This window comes from Thunnus thynnus, chromosome 5 (genome assembly GCF_963924715.1).
Source record: "Thunnus thynnus chromosome 5, fThuThy2.1, whole genome shotgun sequence".
Lineage (NCBI taxonomy): Eukaryota > Metazoa > Chordata > Actinopteri > Scombriformes > Scombridae > Thunnus > Thunnus thynnus.
In genome coordinates this window covers 27,678,104-27,693,076 of record NC_089521.1, presented here as the reverse complement: position 1 = coordinate 27,693,076, position 14,973 = coordinate 27,678,104, and the positions used below count along the sequence as shown (strand labels likewise).

The following is a 14,973-nucleotide window of genomic DNA, read 5'->3' as shown; positions in this document are numbered from 1 at the left end:
ACAAAAAAGTTGAAGTGTCTCATTAAAATCCTTAAAATGATACCTACTCCTCCTTCTCCATCATTTAAAAAAACCAAAACAAAGCAGACTTTAAGAATATGCAAATACTTTTCATCTCCTGGACACAGAAGACACTTCACTATGAAGTCCATTCTCAGTGTTTGTGCACTGAAGACCTCAGGTTTCCACATCGTACTTGGGTAAGTTGAAGACTGCACCAGTATTGGCTCTGAACTAGTTGTGATGTCACAAATCGAACTCGTAGGTACACATATTAAACTCAGATTTTCAGCTGAGCACAGAGAAACTTTCCACCATCAGCAGATGAACGTGAAAACAGTGTTCAAGTGTAAAAATCTGGACTTACATCATTCTGCAGAGTGAAGCTCAAACATTTAACTGAATGAACAAGAATAAAAACATATTTAGTAGTGGGGGACTTTAAGTTCAGTGAAACATTGCTTATGTTTCTCAAAACAGAAGCTTTGATACCAAAACATGGGCTGGATTAAACAGTGGTCTTCTACTTTACTGTTGATTCAGGAAGTCTGTTAGCCCGCTGTATTAATATTTATTGGAATAACTAATGTTTCACTGAGATGCCAGACTTTCTTTCCAGCTTTTCTGTCTGTTTTCAGCAACTACACTACTGTACATGCGCCGGTTTAAACTGATTTGATGAGTGAATCATCAAAATAAGTCTTCAGCCTCTTGACATAGAGCTTTGAAAATCTGACTTTCTACCCAAGACAAAGCATTACTCATCATTTGTGAGGTCTTATGTTGTCAGGAGAAGTCTAGTTTTTCCTCATGTTATTGGTTATACAGTATATTATGGCTTTACATGGTTGACTTAAAACAATACGACAGTAAATGAGCCAGCTTTAGAAGAGATTTAATGATTCTGTAATTACAGATTAGAAATCCCAGAGTACAATTACTTATTTATACAGCTGATAAATCATAAAATGTCATTCTTTCAAAATACAAAAATAAGTCACTGGACAGACATACAATACAAAATGCAATAAATAGTGATAGAAAATAACACCAAAAACATGCACCGTCTGTAAAAAAAAAACATAATTGTTGTGGGCACTTTCTCCCTTGTGCGTCATATTACAGTGCCCCTGGAAACTGTATGACTCCTCTTCTCCTGTGAGGTCATCAGAGCGTTTTTGTTACCCTAACTGATGCTACTATTACAGCTGATATCTGGTATCTGTCGTACAAACATCTTCAGCTGCAGTGGTTACGTGCCATGTGGTCCGCTGACTGGCCTCCGATGTCTGTTTCTGCAAGATACCACAATAAAGATAGATTATCTTTCTCCATCGAGCTTTTGAGGCCGTGGCACCTCTGCCTGCAGCCTTATGGTCTGCTGATTCTGCTTATTCATTTCAAGAGCAGCTGAGTAATCCTGTAAGACATCGAGATTTTATATTTCCATGTTTTATTGTGTATTTTTCTGTTCACTTTTTCTATGTTTTTTACAGTGTGCTTTTATTACAGATTGTGTATTTCTCTGTATTTCTTTTTGGCATCATGCTCATGTAAAGCACTTTGTGACTATTGTCTGTGAAAAGCGACTATATAAATAAATTTTACTTGCTTTACTTACTTATGCTGCTTGCAGAAGACATTTCTAAGTCATTGACCAATACACTGGTAATAATTACTTCAAGAAAACACCCAAAGCATGTCTTAAATCACCATGCATGGGTTCTATGTGTTGTATTTACTGCAAACTGTGTAAACTTACTGACAAGCAGAATGGGTCAGATTGGTTCCCTTCATGTCAGTATCATTTAATTTTAAAAATCAACTCAACGCTTCTAACTTGCCTTGAATAGGTAATCAATCATAGTGATCTGCAGTATTTTTAGTTACATTATATGCACCAGAAACTAATTTTTGATTTGTTTATTCACAAAAAACGTCACTCTTTGTGTTATTAAAACTGTGCTTGGTACATTTTTTAGAGAGTCTAAAATCTAAAGTCTACGTATAAAACAGAGAACTAATCTGAGTTTAAAACCTAGTTGCCTAAATTAAATTCCGCTGTCTGATGTGGTCACTGAGAAATCATCTTTGTCAACAGATGAAACATTGGAGACTTGCATCGTTTACAAAACCATGTGAAACTTCTCTACAAACGACGGCATCACTTCTTGAGCTGCCCAAAACAAAGCAATTCAACCCTTAATTAGAACGACATCTTTGGTAACTACAATACCTGTGTGCTACAGCAGACGAGGCCTGTTTTATCTCCTCTCCGCCATCTTTTTTTTAGTTGGAGGAGTTGCTGCTTTGCCTCATGTTCTCATGCAGCCCACTACAGCTTTCATACTCTGGATCCACCTGCTCCTCTTTGATTGCCATCCTCTTAGCATCCTCTGCAGAACAAACGCAACAACAAGGAGTTAGATCTTCATCTAAATACGTCTGTAAAATGACAACCCTGGTTATGTTTCAAGTCTATAATAGGCACAGAATTACCTCTGATGCCTGATGTTTTAACTTTACTATATAGCCAAAGAGTAATGTACTAAATGTTTACCTTTGGCCAACTGCAGATCGAATGAGTACTGGGTCTCCGTGACATCATGGCTGGGTGTAAAACCTTTCATCTGGTCTCGCAGTTCCTTCAGCTTGATGTAGAAATGTACCTTATCCTGTGCACGGGGAAACTGGGCACAGCGGGGGCTTGACGATGGCATCAAGTAGCAAACCTATGTGGAAGAAAATATGCTGTAGGGATGGACTGGTTGTAAATATTGTTGAGTATATTTCAGAGTGATCCAAGTTTGTCACATACTGTTTCAGTTTCTGGTATTTTGTAGGGCTGCAGACCGAACTCGAGGTTCTTTGCCTTCACACCAAAGGTTTCTTTGCAGAAGATCTCATAAATACCTGTAAAAAATGTAACTGTTAAACTTTAATTAATAAACCATATAAATATTTACAACAAAAATGGACAAAATGAACTAGTAAAGTACTTTCAGTGTTTCCATCATTTTACCTTTTCCATTAAAAGCTGCTATTAATGGCTTATATTTCTGCAGCTTGTCAAGTAATTGTCGACCTCCTTCACGAATCTCCTTACTGGGACAAAAACATAAAACCAGACAAATATTTTCTATACTTTTTTTTCAAGGTACAAACTGGATTACACTGGGTGATTTGTACCCAAAAATTCCTCACTGTTGGTAAAATTCAGTCATAGTCTACTGTTGCACTAATTCTATATCATTAGATTCAATAAAAGCATCAACGACATGACTAATTTGTAATTGTTAATAATATTTTTTTAAGTTAAATTGCATTTATATAGTTTTTAAGATATAAATGTGTTTTATTATTTACTTGGAGAGGTCCTTGCTGCCAGGTGTGGTCCTCTCTACCATGTTGGTGAAGCCGATGCTGTATTTCTCCGGCAGGCTCTGGTCGTGGCTGTAGTTGAGCTGCTCGTCGGTCAGACCAGAGAGAAACAGACATTTCCCTGGACACAAAAAGAGGAGTTGCAAATTCAATATGGCCGAGTGACTTTCATGCAAATTGTTATTATCAAAACACGCTGGACCTTTTCAGTTACTGTCGCTGCACTGAATCTATAGTATCAGCACACAAAACAAGGTGCAGTTTATCAGCACATTTTAGTGATCCTATGATGAATGTAGTGACTAATCAAAATTGGGCAATAAACGAATTTATTTTTATACATATATGAATGTGCAGACCTGCTGAAGGTAAAGTGACAGCGTAAACCAGCATTAAATTAAATGGTGCCCAAAACAAACAGGAAAACTTAAGATTACCAACCAGAAAGATTGTGCTCAACTAATATGACAAAAACGATTTAATTTGATTTATAAACATATCCATACATGAATAAGCTGTAACACCTGAAGACTACATGTTGTGATTGAGACTGTGTAGTTGAAGTTGAAACAAGCTAAAACTACTGAATAAATGGTTGAAACGTTCAGCTTTTGCCTCTAAGTGGCAGTAGTAGGAATGCAAACTTAATCAAACTGACCTGCGTATTGAAAGATAAAAAATATCCACTTGAATATCATTGATAGTTAAATATCATATAGTTTAAAATCAACATAATTGAACACATTTGGAACATAACGCTGGTGCAGATGAAGGGGTGCTTCATCAGACAGGGCTGATGGGTTACATCTGACAAAAGGTGGAGAACCACTGCTGTAGACTGATGATCACTGAAGTTACATCATTTCTATATCGAGTGAAATATTCAAACCCAAGACACCATTTTTATGGCTTCACCAATATATCAAATTGAAAGTTACTGATGTTATTTTTGTATCCTTTTATAACATTTCTTCATAATTCAGTTTGGTATTTTGTGGTATCTCTGGATCCTTTGGAATACATTTTAAATGATGAGTTTTTTTTAACAAATCTGAGCTGCATAACATGCATTTATAATGATGAACCCAACACCAGGATGATGGGTCTGAAAGTTTAGGAGAAGTTAAAAGTGAATACTAGCATCTATTCCCTGTAGTCAGTAATGAAATTGAATTTCAACCTACAGAAATGGTTTCCTGGGTTTGGGTAATGGTGTCCTTTGAAGGCTGACAATAGTCCTGGGTTAATTCCAATCTGAGGAGAAATATGAAGGGGTTACCATAGCAACAGACCTAAAAACTACAGCGTTTTGTGACTGAAACCTAACAACACAGATGCATGGTTTGTAAATATTTTTTTTAAATTGTGCGATTTTCCTTGTACAATTGGAACAAACACCAACACCAATCTACTACTTATACAAATAAAAAAAATATATAAATTCTTCTTTATAACTCAGTAAATAACTCACTATCAAAATGTCAAGGTTGTAGGTAATAACGTCTGGCAGGGTTTTGGCCATAACCTCAGCCACTGACATGCCGTTGAAGCGGTTGAGAATCCTCTTGGCCTTTTTGGCAGCCTCGATCTCATCCTCTTCCTCCTGCGACTCGCCGTTCTCTGCCTGTTGTTTGGGAGGCCGGCCTCTCTTCTTCTTCCCCGGCGTCACAACTAAGACGGAGAGGATGAATGTGTTGATGTTAAGACAGTGACTGATAAAAAGACAATCATAATTATTAGGGAAAATACAGGGGATAATGACAAAGATATTGGAGTTCATAAGTTTGCAAAATTAGTCCATTAATTAATTGTCGATTGATTGTTTTGAGTCAATTTTTAAGAAAAATTGCCAAAATTCTTTGGTTCCAGCTTCCTAAATGTAAATAGTTTCTGGTTTCTTTAGTCTTCTATGACAGTAGACTGTCAGTAGACAAGAGTTTTGGGATGTGAACTGTCCGTCTGGACAAAACAAGACATTTTAAGTTGCATCTTGGACTTTGGGAATCAGTGATCAACATTTTTCAACATTTTCTGATATTTTATAGACCAAACAACTAACATGGAAATGACAGTGCTCTCATTCTAATCAACTTACTGGAAGTAAATATCCATGAAACTATTTTAACAATAAAAACTGCTGCAGAACCTTTGCAACACAAGCCGTTAAGAGAATTCGGAGTTACATTTTATCATTTTTTTTACCAGCTGTAAAAAGATGGTAAAAAAAAACGACTGCAGCTAAAACTGTGTGTATTACTGCATGTTTACATTGCGGTGCACTCAATGAATCAATTTTAGTTTGTACTGGACTTTGCCCTTTAAACTGCAAGGTTAGGTCTCCAAATTAATACAGAGAATCATAGTCAATCAACTATTTTGCCAACCATGCAACATGTACACAACATATAAAAGGCTAACAGAATAGTATGCCAAAAAAGAACAAGGTAATAAACACATAGATATCTGTTTTAGGTCTGACGGAGAAATGTGTTGAGCATCCAGAGTCTCAGTCAGATCAATAACCTTTTCCGTACCTTGAGTTGGAGCAGCAGGCTGAGGTTGGTGCTGAAAACTTGGTTCTTGCTGCTGTATTGCATGTTGATGCTGAGGGTGCTGCTGCTCCCTGACGCTCTGCTGGTAAACTGGCTCCTGGTAGTGACCCGGGGCTGGAGGATGGTTCTGGTAGAAAGGCTCCTGATAAAGACTTGGCTCCCGGTGGACGGACAGCTCGGTCATGACGGGCTCATCTCTGGGACCTTCTGTGTAGTGGCCCATGCTGTGATACGACATCACATGCTGCGCCTCAGGGTGCTGCTGGCTTGACTGGTACCTAGAAAAGTAGGGGTGCATGAGAGAAGGAGAAAGGAGGAGGAGGAGGAGGAAGGTTAAAGATAGAAGGAAGAGGAAGGTGAGCAAAAGAAGACAACAAAACAGGACCCGGACACAGCAAGAAAAGCTCAATCATGTCTGGTGTTCAATGGGTTGCGTGAAGAAGTGAAAATTACAAGACACAATACTTACAAACAAACATGCTGTGATGTGTACACCTGTTTGTATTCTCTGCATTGCATTCATTCATTACACTTATCAATATGTAAAACAAGCTCTCAAGCTATTTTTCCTCTTTTGATTGTGGCTGTTTGATCAGTTTTGAGCATATAACCTGGAACACTCACTCATTACACTCACAAATTGCTCTTTTACCAACAATAAACAGACAAATATGATGTTTGCTTTGACACGGTTGTCTACAATGGAATGAAGACATAAATACAAACAACACAAACAACTTGCAAAAAAATACTGTGGTTGTGATTCCTATGAAGTTGACTCCAAGTCAAACACTAATGTGAAGAGGCTGCTTTATGACTGTATCATTATACAATTGACAAAATAGTAAGAGCCACTGCAGATGTATTTATGAAACCTGTAGCAAGTAAGGATGTAATAACTGCTGGATAATGTGGTAACCTGTTGAACATTTTATGAAATGTCCCTTTAAATGTGTTAAAACTGCTATAGCAAGAGCAGGCAATGCAGTATTCTCACTCAGAGTAAATTAAATACTATTTGTATACCTGTAGTTATGTGATTACTAAAGCTATCAGGCCCACAGTGTGAGCTAGCCTTTCCTCAAGATGCAACTAGCGATTATTATCATTATCAATTAATCTGTCAATTATTGTCTTGTCTATAAAATGTCAGAAAACGGTGAGAACGACCCTTATAATTTCCCAGAGTTGGCGTCTTTAAATGTCTTTTTTTTAATCCAACCAACAGTTCAGTTTACTATCAAGAATGGCAAAGAAAAGCATCACAGCTGCAACCAACACATTTTATTTTATTATTTTGGCATATTTGCTTAAAAAAAATGACTAAAACGATTATTTGATTATCAAATTGTTGCCGATTAATTTTCTGTCAATTGATTAATCGACTAATTGTTGCAGCTCTGCTTTCCTTCCATTTAAAATCGATTCTATTTCATTTTGGACAAGTTATTAACCCTTTGTAATTACATTATCACTTGCTACAATCTTTAATGTAAGGCTTAATGTATGATGTCCTGTGTCAAATGGTGTTTTATATATTTTATCCCATCTCATGCATGAAATGAAGAACGTCGGGGGAGATAAAGATGGTAAGTTTCCCAGGACCTGCCACCTCCAGCACCAACTCACCACTGCTGGAAATAATCCGTAGGAACCGTCAATGATGTATACTGGTTTTCCTCCATCTTAACTGTTGACTTATTTGAATACAATGAGATTCATTCTGCTTCCAAATGTTAGTAGAAACTGGGAATGTGAGCCGTGTGGAGATTACAGTACATACAATGCATAGCTGGCACAAAGAAGACAGATGGACGCAGGTTTTTTAGCTAACAGTTAGCTGTCAAACGTCACACAGCTCGACAGATGTCTGTAAATCGCAGGCGACCTTTAACGCTACATGAACGAAACGTAAAGGTATATTCTCAAACTAACGTACCTGTCATACATTTTGTTCTTTAGTTTTCAAATAATGAGACGAAGGGGGCAGGGGATCCTCTCAAAACAAAGACCATTTAAACGCTCAACATTTCCTTTTTTCCTCAGGTCGAGTGAAGGTTTACCGCCACCTGTCGGCTGGGAGGTCACGGTGTACTGCAGGGGTTAGACTGGTAGTTAAATAATACCAGCAGGGGTTAGACTGGTAGTTAAATAATACCAGTAGAGGTTAGACTGACAGTTAAATAATACCAGTAGAGGTTAGACTGACAGTTAAATAATACCAGAAGAGGTTAGACTGGTAGTTAAATAATACCAGCAGAGGCTAGACTGGTAATTAAATGAGACCAGAAGGGGTTAGACTGGTAATTAAATGAGACCAGCAGGAGTTAAACTTGTGATGGAAAGTAATTTGAATAAGCACATTTATTCAAGTACTGTACTTAAGTACAATTTTGAGGTACTTGTATTTCCATTTGATGTTACTTTATACCTCTACTCCACTACATGTACAAATGTATATAAAGTAGTTCAAACTAGCTCCACGTCCAGCAGCTACAACAGTAACATGCTGCTCTAACACTGATGCTTCAGTATTAATAATCTAATGATGTCATATATAATAATATATCAGTAAGAGGGACCAAACCACTACTTTTACTGCAGTACTTAAACTACATCAAGCTGGAGGATTTTTCATGCACTTTTTTTTTTTACATTGCTGTATTGGTACTTTTACTTAAGTAAAGGATTTGAGTGCATCTTCCACCACTGGCATTGTACTTCCAAAAAGTTGGGGGACTTGTGAGGAACAATGTAAAATGCTGATTTCTGGGTCAGTGGTAAAGGTTAGGGTTAGGTTAAGGTTAGGGTATAGGGTTGATGTGAACCTGGACCAGCCGCAGTGAGCTACTGCCTCCCAGATCCCACTGAAGCACCCATACTAGGGGGAGCAAGTGGGAGTACCGGTCAGGCACCTGGGACCAGCTGCAGCTAGCTGCTGTCTTCCCAGCACCCTGGGCACTGTTCCCACTCTACCCAGACCCCCATCACTTACACTGAAAGTGCATCTGAAGGGGATCTTTTAGGAGAAAAGGAAAAAGAAAACCTCTTTCATATGGTCACCTGACTGTTGTTTTCAGACAGACTTGAAAACTTGTGAACCTGTCCTTTAATTGTTCATGTATTTCAAAAATAGCACTGAGTATTTTAATTCAATAAAACAGGCACAGTACCAGTTGGTACATACTGTATTTTGTATGGGCTCATGTAACACCACTAGGTGGCGACAGATCTCGACTGTGAGGAAGAACCAGCATCAATTGTCACTGTAGAAGAGCGTAGCAGCCAAAGATTGTAGGTTTTAAGACAGTGGATCACTCCACTGGAAATAATCTGTTTAACGTAGACTAAAGCCCCAAAATAGTGGACTAGAAATCAAGTATTTTTTCTATTGAATCTGAAAAAGCAATCACAATCCGCCCCAAGCAACATTTAACAACCCTAAAATGCATTAAAGGCGACGTAACGGGACACTGAATCTTTACGTTGGTGGTATCTGTAAAAAGGGACAGAGTGAGCGCTCATCACTCTGTTAAAAAAATATCTTTGTGTTAGCTAAACAGCGTGACCTGTTTCTGCGTCCCAATGACAGACATCTGGGTCTAAGATGGTGAAAATCAGCTTCACACTGCGGCTGTTTACCAACTTGTCAGTGAAATAAACAAAGGTATACTCTTACAAGCTTTCAGCTCATGTTAGTTCATGTCTGTTGTTCTTTCAATAGTCTCTAGCCTACAAACTTTTAGCCATGATAGCTGTTACCAAACATTAGCAGCTAGCTTCCCTGTCAGTGAGTTGTTATAGTGCAGGTGGTTAGCATCTATGTGCATGTATGATATGTACACATGCATTTTGTACATTTATTATATTAAAATTGTGAATTTAACATAGTCAGAAAACCTCATTGCTAACTTATGTCCGGAGTTTCTGTTTTCTGTGTACATAATCCTAGTATTCAGTTTGATGATGTGTAAAATAATTATTTTGTGTCCAGTGGTATTTGGTCCTAATGACAGGCAGACACAACTATTTAAAAAGTTTGTTATCCTTTGATCTATATGTTAAAGTGACAGGTATAGGTAGCAATTAACCAGCTGCTGTTACAATTTTAGCAGACAATAACTATTTGTCAGAAAAGGAGTTGAAATCATGTTTGTTCTGGCTCATAGAAGTCATTTGTTTTGATGTGATGCAGCAACACTGAGGAGACAATAAAGTATATCTTGTCTGATCAAATGTGTTCCTCTTTTTTTCCAGGTTGAGTCGAATCCCATCAGTCTGCGAAGATGCCTGCAGGTGTGTCGTGGCCTCGGTACCTGAGGATGTTCGGGGCCAGTGTACTGTCTATGTTTGCTGGAGCGCAGGTCGTCCACCAATATTACTTACCTGATCTGGTGAGGGACAAAATCCTCCTTTTTTCACACTGATCTGTTTGTGTTTTCTGTAGGTATTGCAAATTGTGGAGACATAATGTTTTTGTGGAGTGTAGCAAATAAATATATATATATATATATATATATATATATATATATATAGACACGGAAGCATACATCAGTCATGTACATGTCATTCTGGCTGATGTGTAGTACTAATACACATATTGTGGTATTTATAGTGACAAACAGCATACTGTATGTCATATGTCCATTCAGCACAAGTTCTCCTGTATTTCACTTGCATTTTCATTTCATTTGAAAGTCACCACACTGCAGATATGTTGCCAGTTTAAATATTGTGTAAATATAGTAGAGGTGCCCCATTTATGTTTTTTTGGGCCTGGACCCTTTTAACCAGTTGATCAGTAACGGACAAATGTGTGTTTTTAATAATTTGTAAATATGTTCGTCCTGACTAGTAGTACTCAATGAATGCAACGGCTATGCTACTAACATTATACTCCCTGTTTTAGAATATCTATTTCTACTTATGATCAGTGGCTGGTCTAACATCTCATGCAAGTATAACTCACTCACATGGCACATGCCTATGATTGTTGTTTTACCCCTTACTGGTAGTTTTTCAGTGGCTTTTTCCCGCCTGCAGTGGGTTTCTCCCTGTATGATTGTTGAACATCTGTGAACATGTTGAACATCTGTGTCTCTCAGATTCTAAGGGTCTGAAACCTAACTGATACCAGACTCTTAGTGTTGATGTTTTAGATTACTAAAGCATTTACCAATATCAAACATAGTTGATGTGACATCCCAGTATCTATGTTTGATTAGCTATGCTTAGGAATTACATAAATGCAACACCATGCAACCTAATAGGCCTATTGTTTGAATGTCTGTTTAACAGTTTATGTATGTTTGCTGTTTTTGTTTTTCTATCAGACTATACCAGAGATCCCACCAAAGCCTGGGGAGCTCCGGACAGAACTAATGGGCTTCAAAGTCAGAAAAGAAGCTGCTGCGGCAGCCTTACAGCAGCTGAAAGAAGAACAAAAGCTGGATTGATTTGGATTTATACATCGTCTGTGTGTTGGACACTCAATCGGGCAGACACTGTCCAATTTTTGCCAACATGCCCGGGAATAGAGTCATCTCTGCGACATCTCCAAATGGATTTTGTGTGTTTGGTTTTTTCTTTTAAAGGAACTCACAGAAAATGCTAAACTGTTGGCATTTGGCTGCTCGGGATCAGGAACTCATATACATGCATTCAAATCTGTCTGTTGTTAATATATCTCTTCATCCTCTTTGAATGTGTTGCAACATGTAAACCCAGGAAGAGAACACTTGTAACATGAACGCAGTAACTGTGCTAAAGTCCTTAAATAATTTTATTCTATTAAAAAAATAAAAGTATAATTTTGTCAATACTGTGTGGCAAATGTTATAGTTACAAATGTGATGTATGAAGTAGGGCTGAAATGATTAGTCAGTTGAAGGACAGGTTCACAATTTTTCAAGTCTGTCTAAAAGCAACAGTCAGGTGTCCATATAAACACTGAAAGAGATTTTCCTCACTGTAATCATTCCTCCTGTTCATACTGGCTATTAAAAGATCCCCTTCAAATGTGCTTTCAATATAAGTGATGTGGGGACAAAATCCACAGTCTATCTGAAGCTTATATGAGGCTTCAGCAGTCTGAGTTAGTCATATCAAGTGGATATCTGCCACATTTACAGTCTTTTTAGCATCAAATTCCCTCTTTGTGTATCCCTGTCAAGCTGCAGTGGAAGTGTAGTAACAAAAAGAGGGACTTTGGCACTAAAAAGACTAACACTGAAAGATATCTACTTGATTTGACCATGGATGTATTGGATTTGACTCATTTTGGACGGCTGAAGCTTGTGTGAAAGAGGTTTTCCTCGCTGTACTTGTTCCTTTATTTCATAAACACATTTTTGCACAGAAGGAGGACTGAGGATTTTTCATCATTTACGTTGTAAGTGCATTATGAAGTGTCAACTGTGTCAATATTGGGCATTTGACTCTTGTTTCAAGACGGACTTGAAAAATTGTGCACCTCTCCTGTGTGTGTTTGTGTGTGTGCGCGCGTGCTTTCACCGTTGGATGTTGGCGTATCATAGCAACCAATTTAAACAAGAGTGTAATGGAAAAGATGGCGACGCAGCGAGAGAAGGAAGCCGACGATTATCTTAAGAAACACAAAATTCTCGAGCTCATGGAAAACCTGACCAGCATGCTCTTCTTTCACAGACCTGGTTAGCTTATTTCGTTTCCGTTATAGACACAACATCCTGTGCTGAAGGCTGAAAAAAGCTAAGTTTTTGCAAAAACTAGCAAGCTAGCTCTAGTTATAACTCACATGCTACAGATAATGGAAACTCCATAACAAGAAATGTACTTAGTTTTTCAGTCACAAATGAGGTTAACCTATAAAATTACTGTATTTATGTTGGATTATGACTCCTGATGCTGGAAGACACCAAAGATTAGTTGAGCTATTCCTAATAACAGTCTTTCCTCTGGACATGAAGTGTTGATATTCTCTATAAAGACAAAGTGTACATTTTATTCTGTTGATATTGTTATTCTAAATCATATTATTTTTGTTGTTGTAAACTTTTCCTAAACAGTTTAGTAATTTAGTTACAAGACACGGTCACTTTTAAAAAAAAATCTGTCTTAAAACAACAGTCAGGTGTCCATATGAACAGTGAAAGAGGTTTTCCTCGCTGCACTTATTCTTCTTGTTCATAGTGGCTATAAAAGATCCTCTTCAAATGCACTGTCAATGTAAGTGATGGGGGCCAAAATCCACTATGTGGAAATGCATTTAAAAGTTTATATGAGGCTTCAGCAGTCTGAGTTAGTCATATCAAGTGAACAGGAGGGATGATTAAAGCAAGAAAAACCTGTTCCAATGTTTATTTCCTCCTGACTGACTTGAAAAATTGTGAACACATCCCTTAAGCTTATATAACCTAAAAGACAATATGTGCACCATAGTAACCGTGATTTATCTGCATATTAATGGATTCACTCATTGTTTCTCTTTCATTCAGACAATCCTAGAGAGTTTCTTGTTGAGCAGCTGGAGCAGCTGAAGATGTCTCAGCAGAGTGGTGTGAGAGGGCCAAGTCTGTTTAACAACTCCAACCTGGACACAGCCTTTGGGATACTTGACCCGACTAATCAAAAATACATCACTTTTGCACAATACAAGCAGGGTGAGTATAGTACATGGCTTTCTTGGGTAGAGGGACTGATACTCCACATACACTCAATGAAAATTTAAAAAAATCCTAACCACTTAAAATACACATTTATTTTTCAGGCATTTATTCAGTCTCTCTCTATTACAATTAAAAACCATTTTTATAATAATGCACAAGTAGTAACCTGTTTATCCATTCATTCATCACATGTAAGTGCATCTAATATACCAAATATCATATATTTTTTCAGAACTATGACACTGTGGACTAAAATAAATACTCACAGTGACAAGAGTTGGACCCAAAAGCAGAACTCAGACACACAAATGTTTCCACAGTTCAAAAAAGGTTGTTTGTAGACTTTTTGTGAGGATGATTTGGGAAATGGGCTGCAGTAGCTGGAGAGCAGGACAGGCAGCAGAGCAGGTAACTGAACCAGGGTTGTCGGCAGACGCTGGGCAGACAGGTTCCAGAGCTGGAGCTTGTAGACACGACGGTGAGCTGGGTAGGGCAGGAGAACAGGAAGGCAGGCAGAGGTGAACCTGACGCACATGCAAACAATAGTTAAGCTTAGTATCAAAAAAAGCAACACGAGAATACTTAGGCAAGGATGCTAGAAGGAACTGGAAGGCCACGCCCAGCACACACACACACACACACATACACACACACACACACACACACACACACAAATGCAGAGAGAGACAAACTGGAGACAAACAGGAAACAGAAGGGATGGGAGAGGCAGAGCAGATACTCTAACACACAGAGCCTTTTTCTCCACAGCTCTGACCACACTGGGCATAAAAGACATTAATGAATGTCCTGAAGGTGTAAATGAAGACAGGATATCCCATGAGACGTTCAAAACAGAAGCGTAAGAACAGCTTGTATAATGTAAACAGCATGACCAAAGCTAATACTCACCAGCATGTTGAAATTCAGCATATTATGAAGGTAATTTTTGTCTAATTTTGTCGTTGCAGGGTTCAAGGCCTCCAGAGATGCTCAGCAACATATAAACAACCTTGAATTTATGTTTGATGTTTTCTTCCATTCAGCTGATATGTTATTTATTCCATGATAAAATTTGCTGATATGCTTTCTTTCTGTGGAGCTGTGTTTTGTAAAATGAGCACATTTTTGTAGGATTTTTGCTAATAAACTGCTCATTTTCATCTGTTTCCTGATTCAGACAATTTCATTTCCAGTAACTATTCACCAGCCTTTCACACAGGCAACATTTGTATGTTGTAGCGAAAATTATTCCAAAAAACTGGAGGTTACTAATCCTCAAGAAATGTGATGAATGATGTGATGTATTGAGAGTTAACAGAACAACAGGTGTAATGCATCTTTGCTTTGTATTCCAGTTTTAAAAGGTGATTTTCTCTTTCTACTCTTATATTTTC

General features: G+C 37.9%; 3 protein-coding genes across 6 annotated transcripts; 2 read left to right on the top strand and 1 right to left on the bottom strand.

The window, feature by feature from the left end:
- Positions 1-879: 879 nt before the first annotated feature.
- Positions 880-7,989, bottom strand: tdg.2 (thymine DNA glycosylase, tandem duplicate 2). 4 transcript variants are annotated; one of them, XM_067590492.1, is made up of 11 exons: positions 7,873-7,946; positions 7,563-7,630; positions 5,916-6,211; positions 4,853-5,052; positions 4,566-4,635; positions 3,367-3,502; positions 3,023-3,105; positions 2,819-2,913; positions 2,561-2,732; positions 2,237-2,396; positions 880-1,295 (listed from the first exon to the last, which is right to left on the bottom strand). In XM_067590492.1, exons 2-10 carry the CDS (start codon positions 7,616-7,618, stop codon positions 2,290-2,292), a joined length of 1,215 nt encoding a protein of 404 aa, XP_067446593.1. In that variant the 5' UTR covers positions 7,619-7,630; positions 7,873-7,946; the 3' UTR covers positions 880-1,295; positions 2,237-2,289. The 4 variants fall into 4 exon arrangements, with proteins under 4 accessions (XP_067446593.1, XP_067446594.1, XP_067446595.1 ...); XM_067590493.1 differs by lacking the exon at positions 7,563-7,630 and having other exon boundaries at positions 7,873-7,989; XM_067590494.1 differs by lacking the exon at positions 7,563-7,630 and having other exon boundaries at positions 7,882-7,947.
- A 1,463-nt stretch (positions 7,990-9,452) lies between these two features.
- uqcc6 (ubiquinol-cytochrome c reductase complex assembly factor 6) lies at positions 9,453-11,752 on the top strand. The gene is made up of 3 exons (XM_067590489.1): positions 9,453-9,600; positions 10,191-10,327; positions 11,267-11,752. Exons 2-3 carry the CDS (start codon positions 10,220-10,222, stop codon positions 11,387-11,389), a joined length of 231 nt encoding a protein of 76 aa, XP_067446590.1. The 5' UTR covers positions 9,453-9,600; positions 10,191-10,219; the 3' UTR covers positions 11,390-11,752.
- A 674-nt stretch (positions 11,753-12,426) lies between these two features.
- On the top strand, positions 12,427-14,751 carry si:dkey-42p14.3 (EF-hand calcium-binding domain-containing protein 10). The gene is made up of 4 exons (XM_067590490.1): positions 12,427-12,604; positions 13,409-13,573; positions 14,348-14,438; positions 14,548-14,751. Exons 1-4 carry the CDS (start codon positions 12,493-12,495, stop codon positions 14,591-14,593), a joined length of 414 nt encoding a protein of 137 aa, XP_067446591.1. The 5' UTR covers positions 12,427-12,492; the 3' UTR covers positions 14,594-14,751.
- Positions 14,752-14,973: the final 222 nt, after the last annotated feature.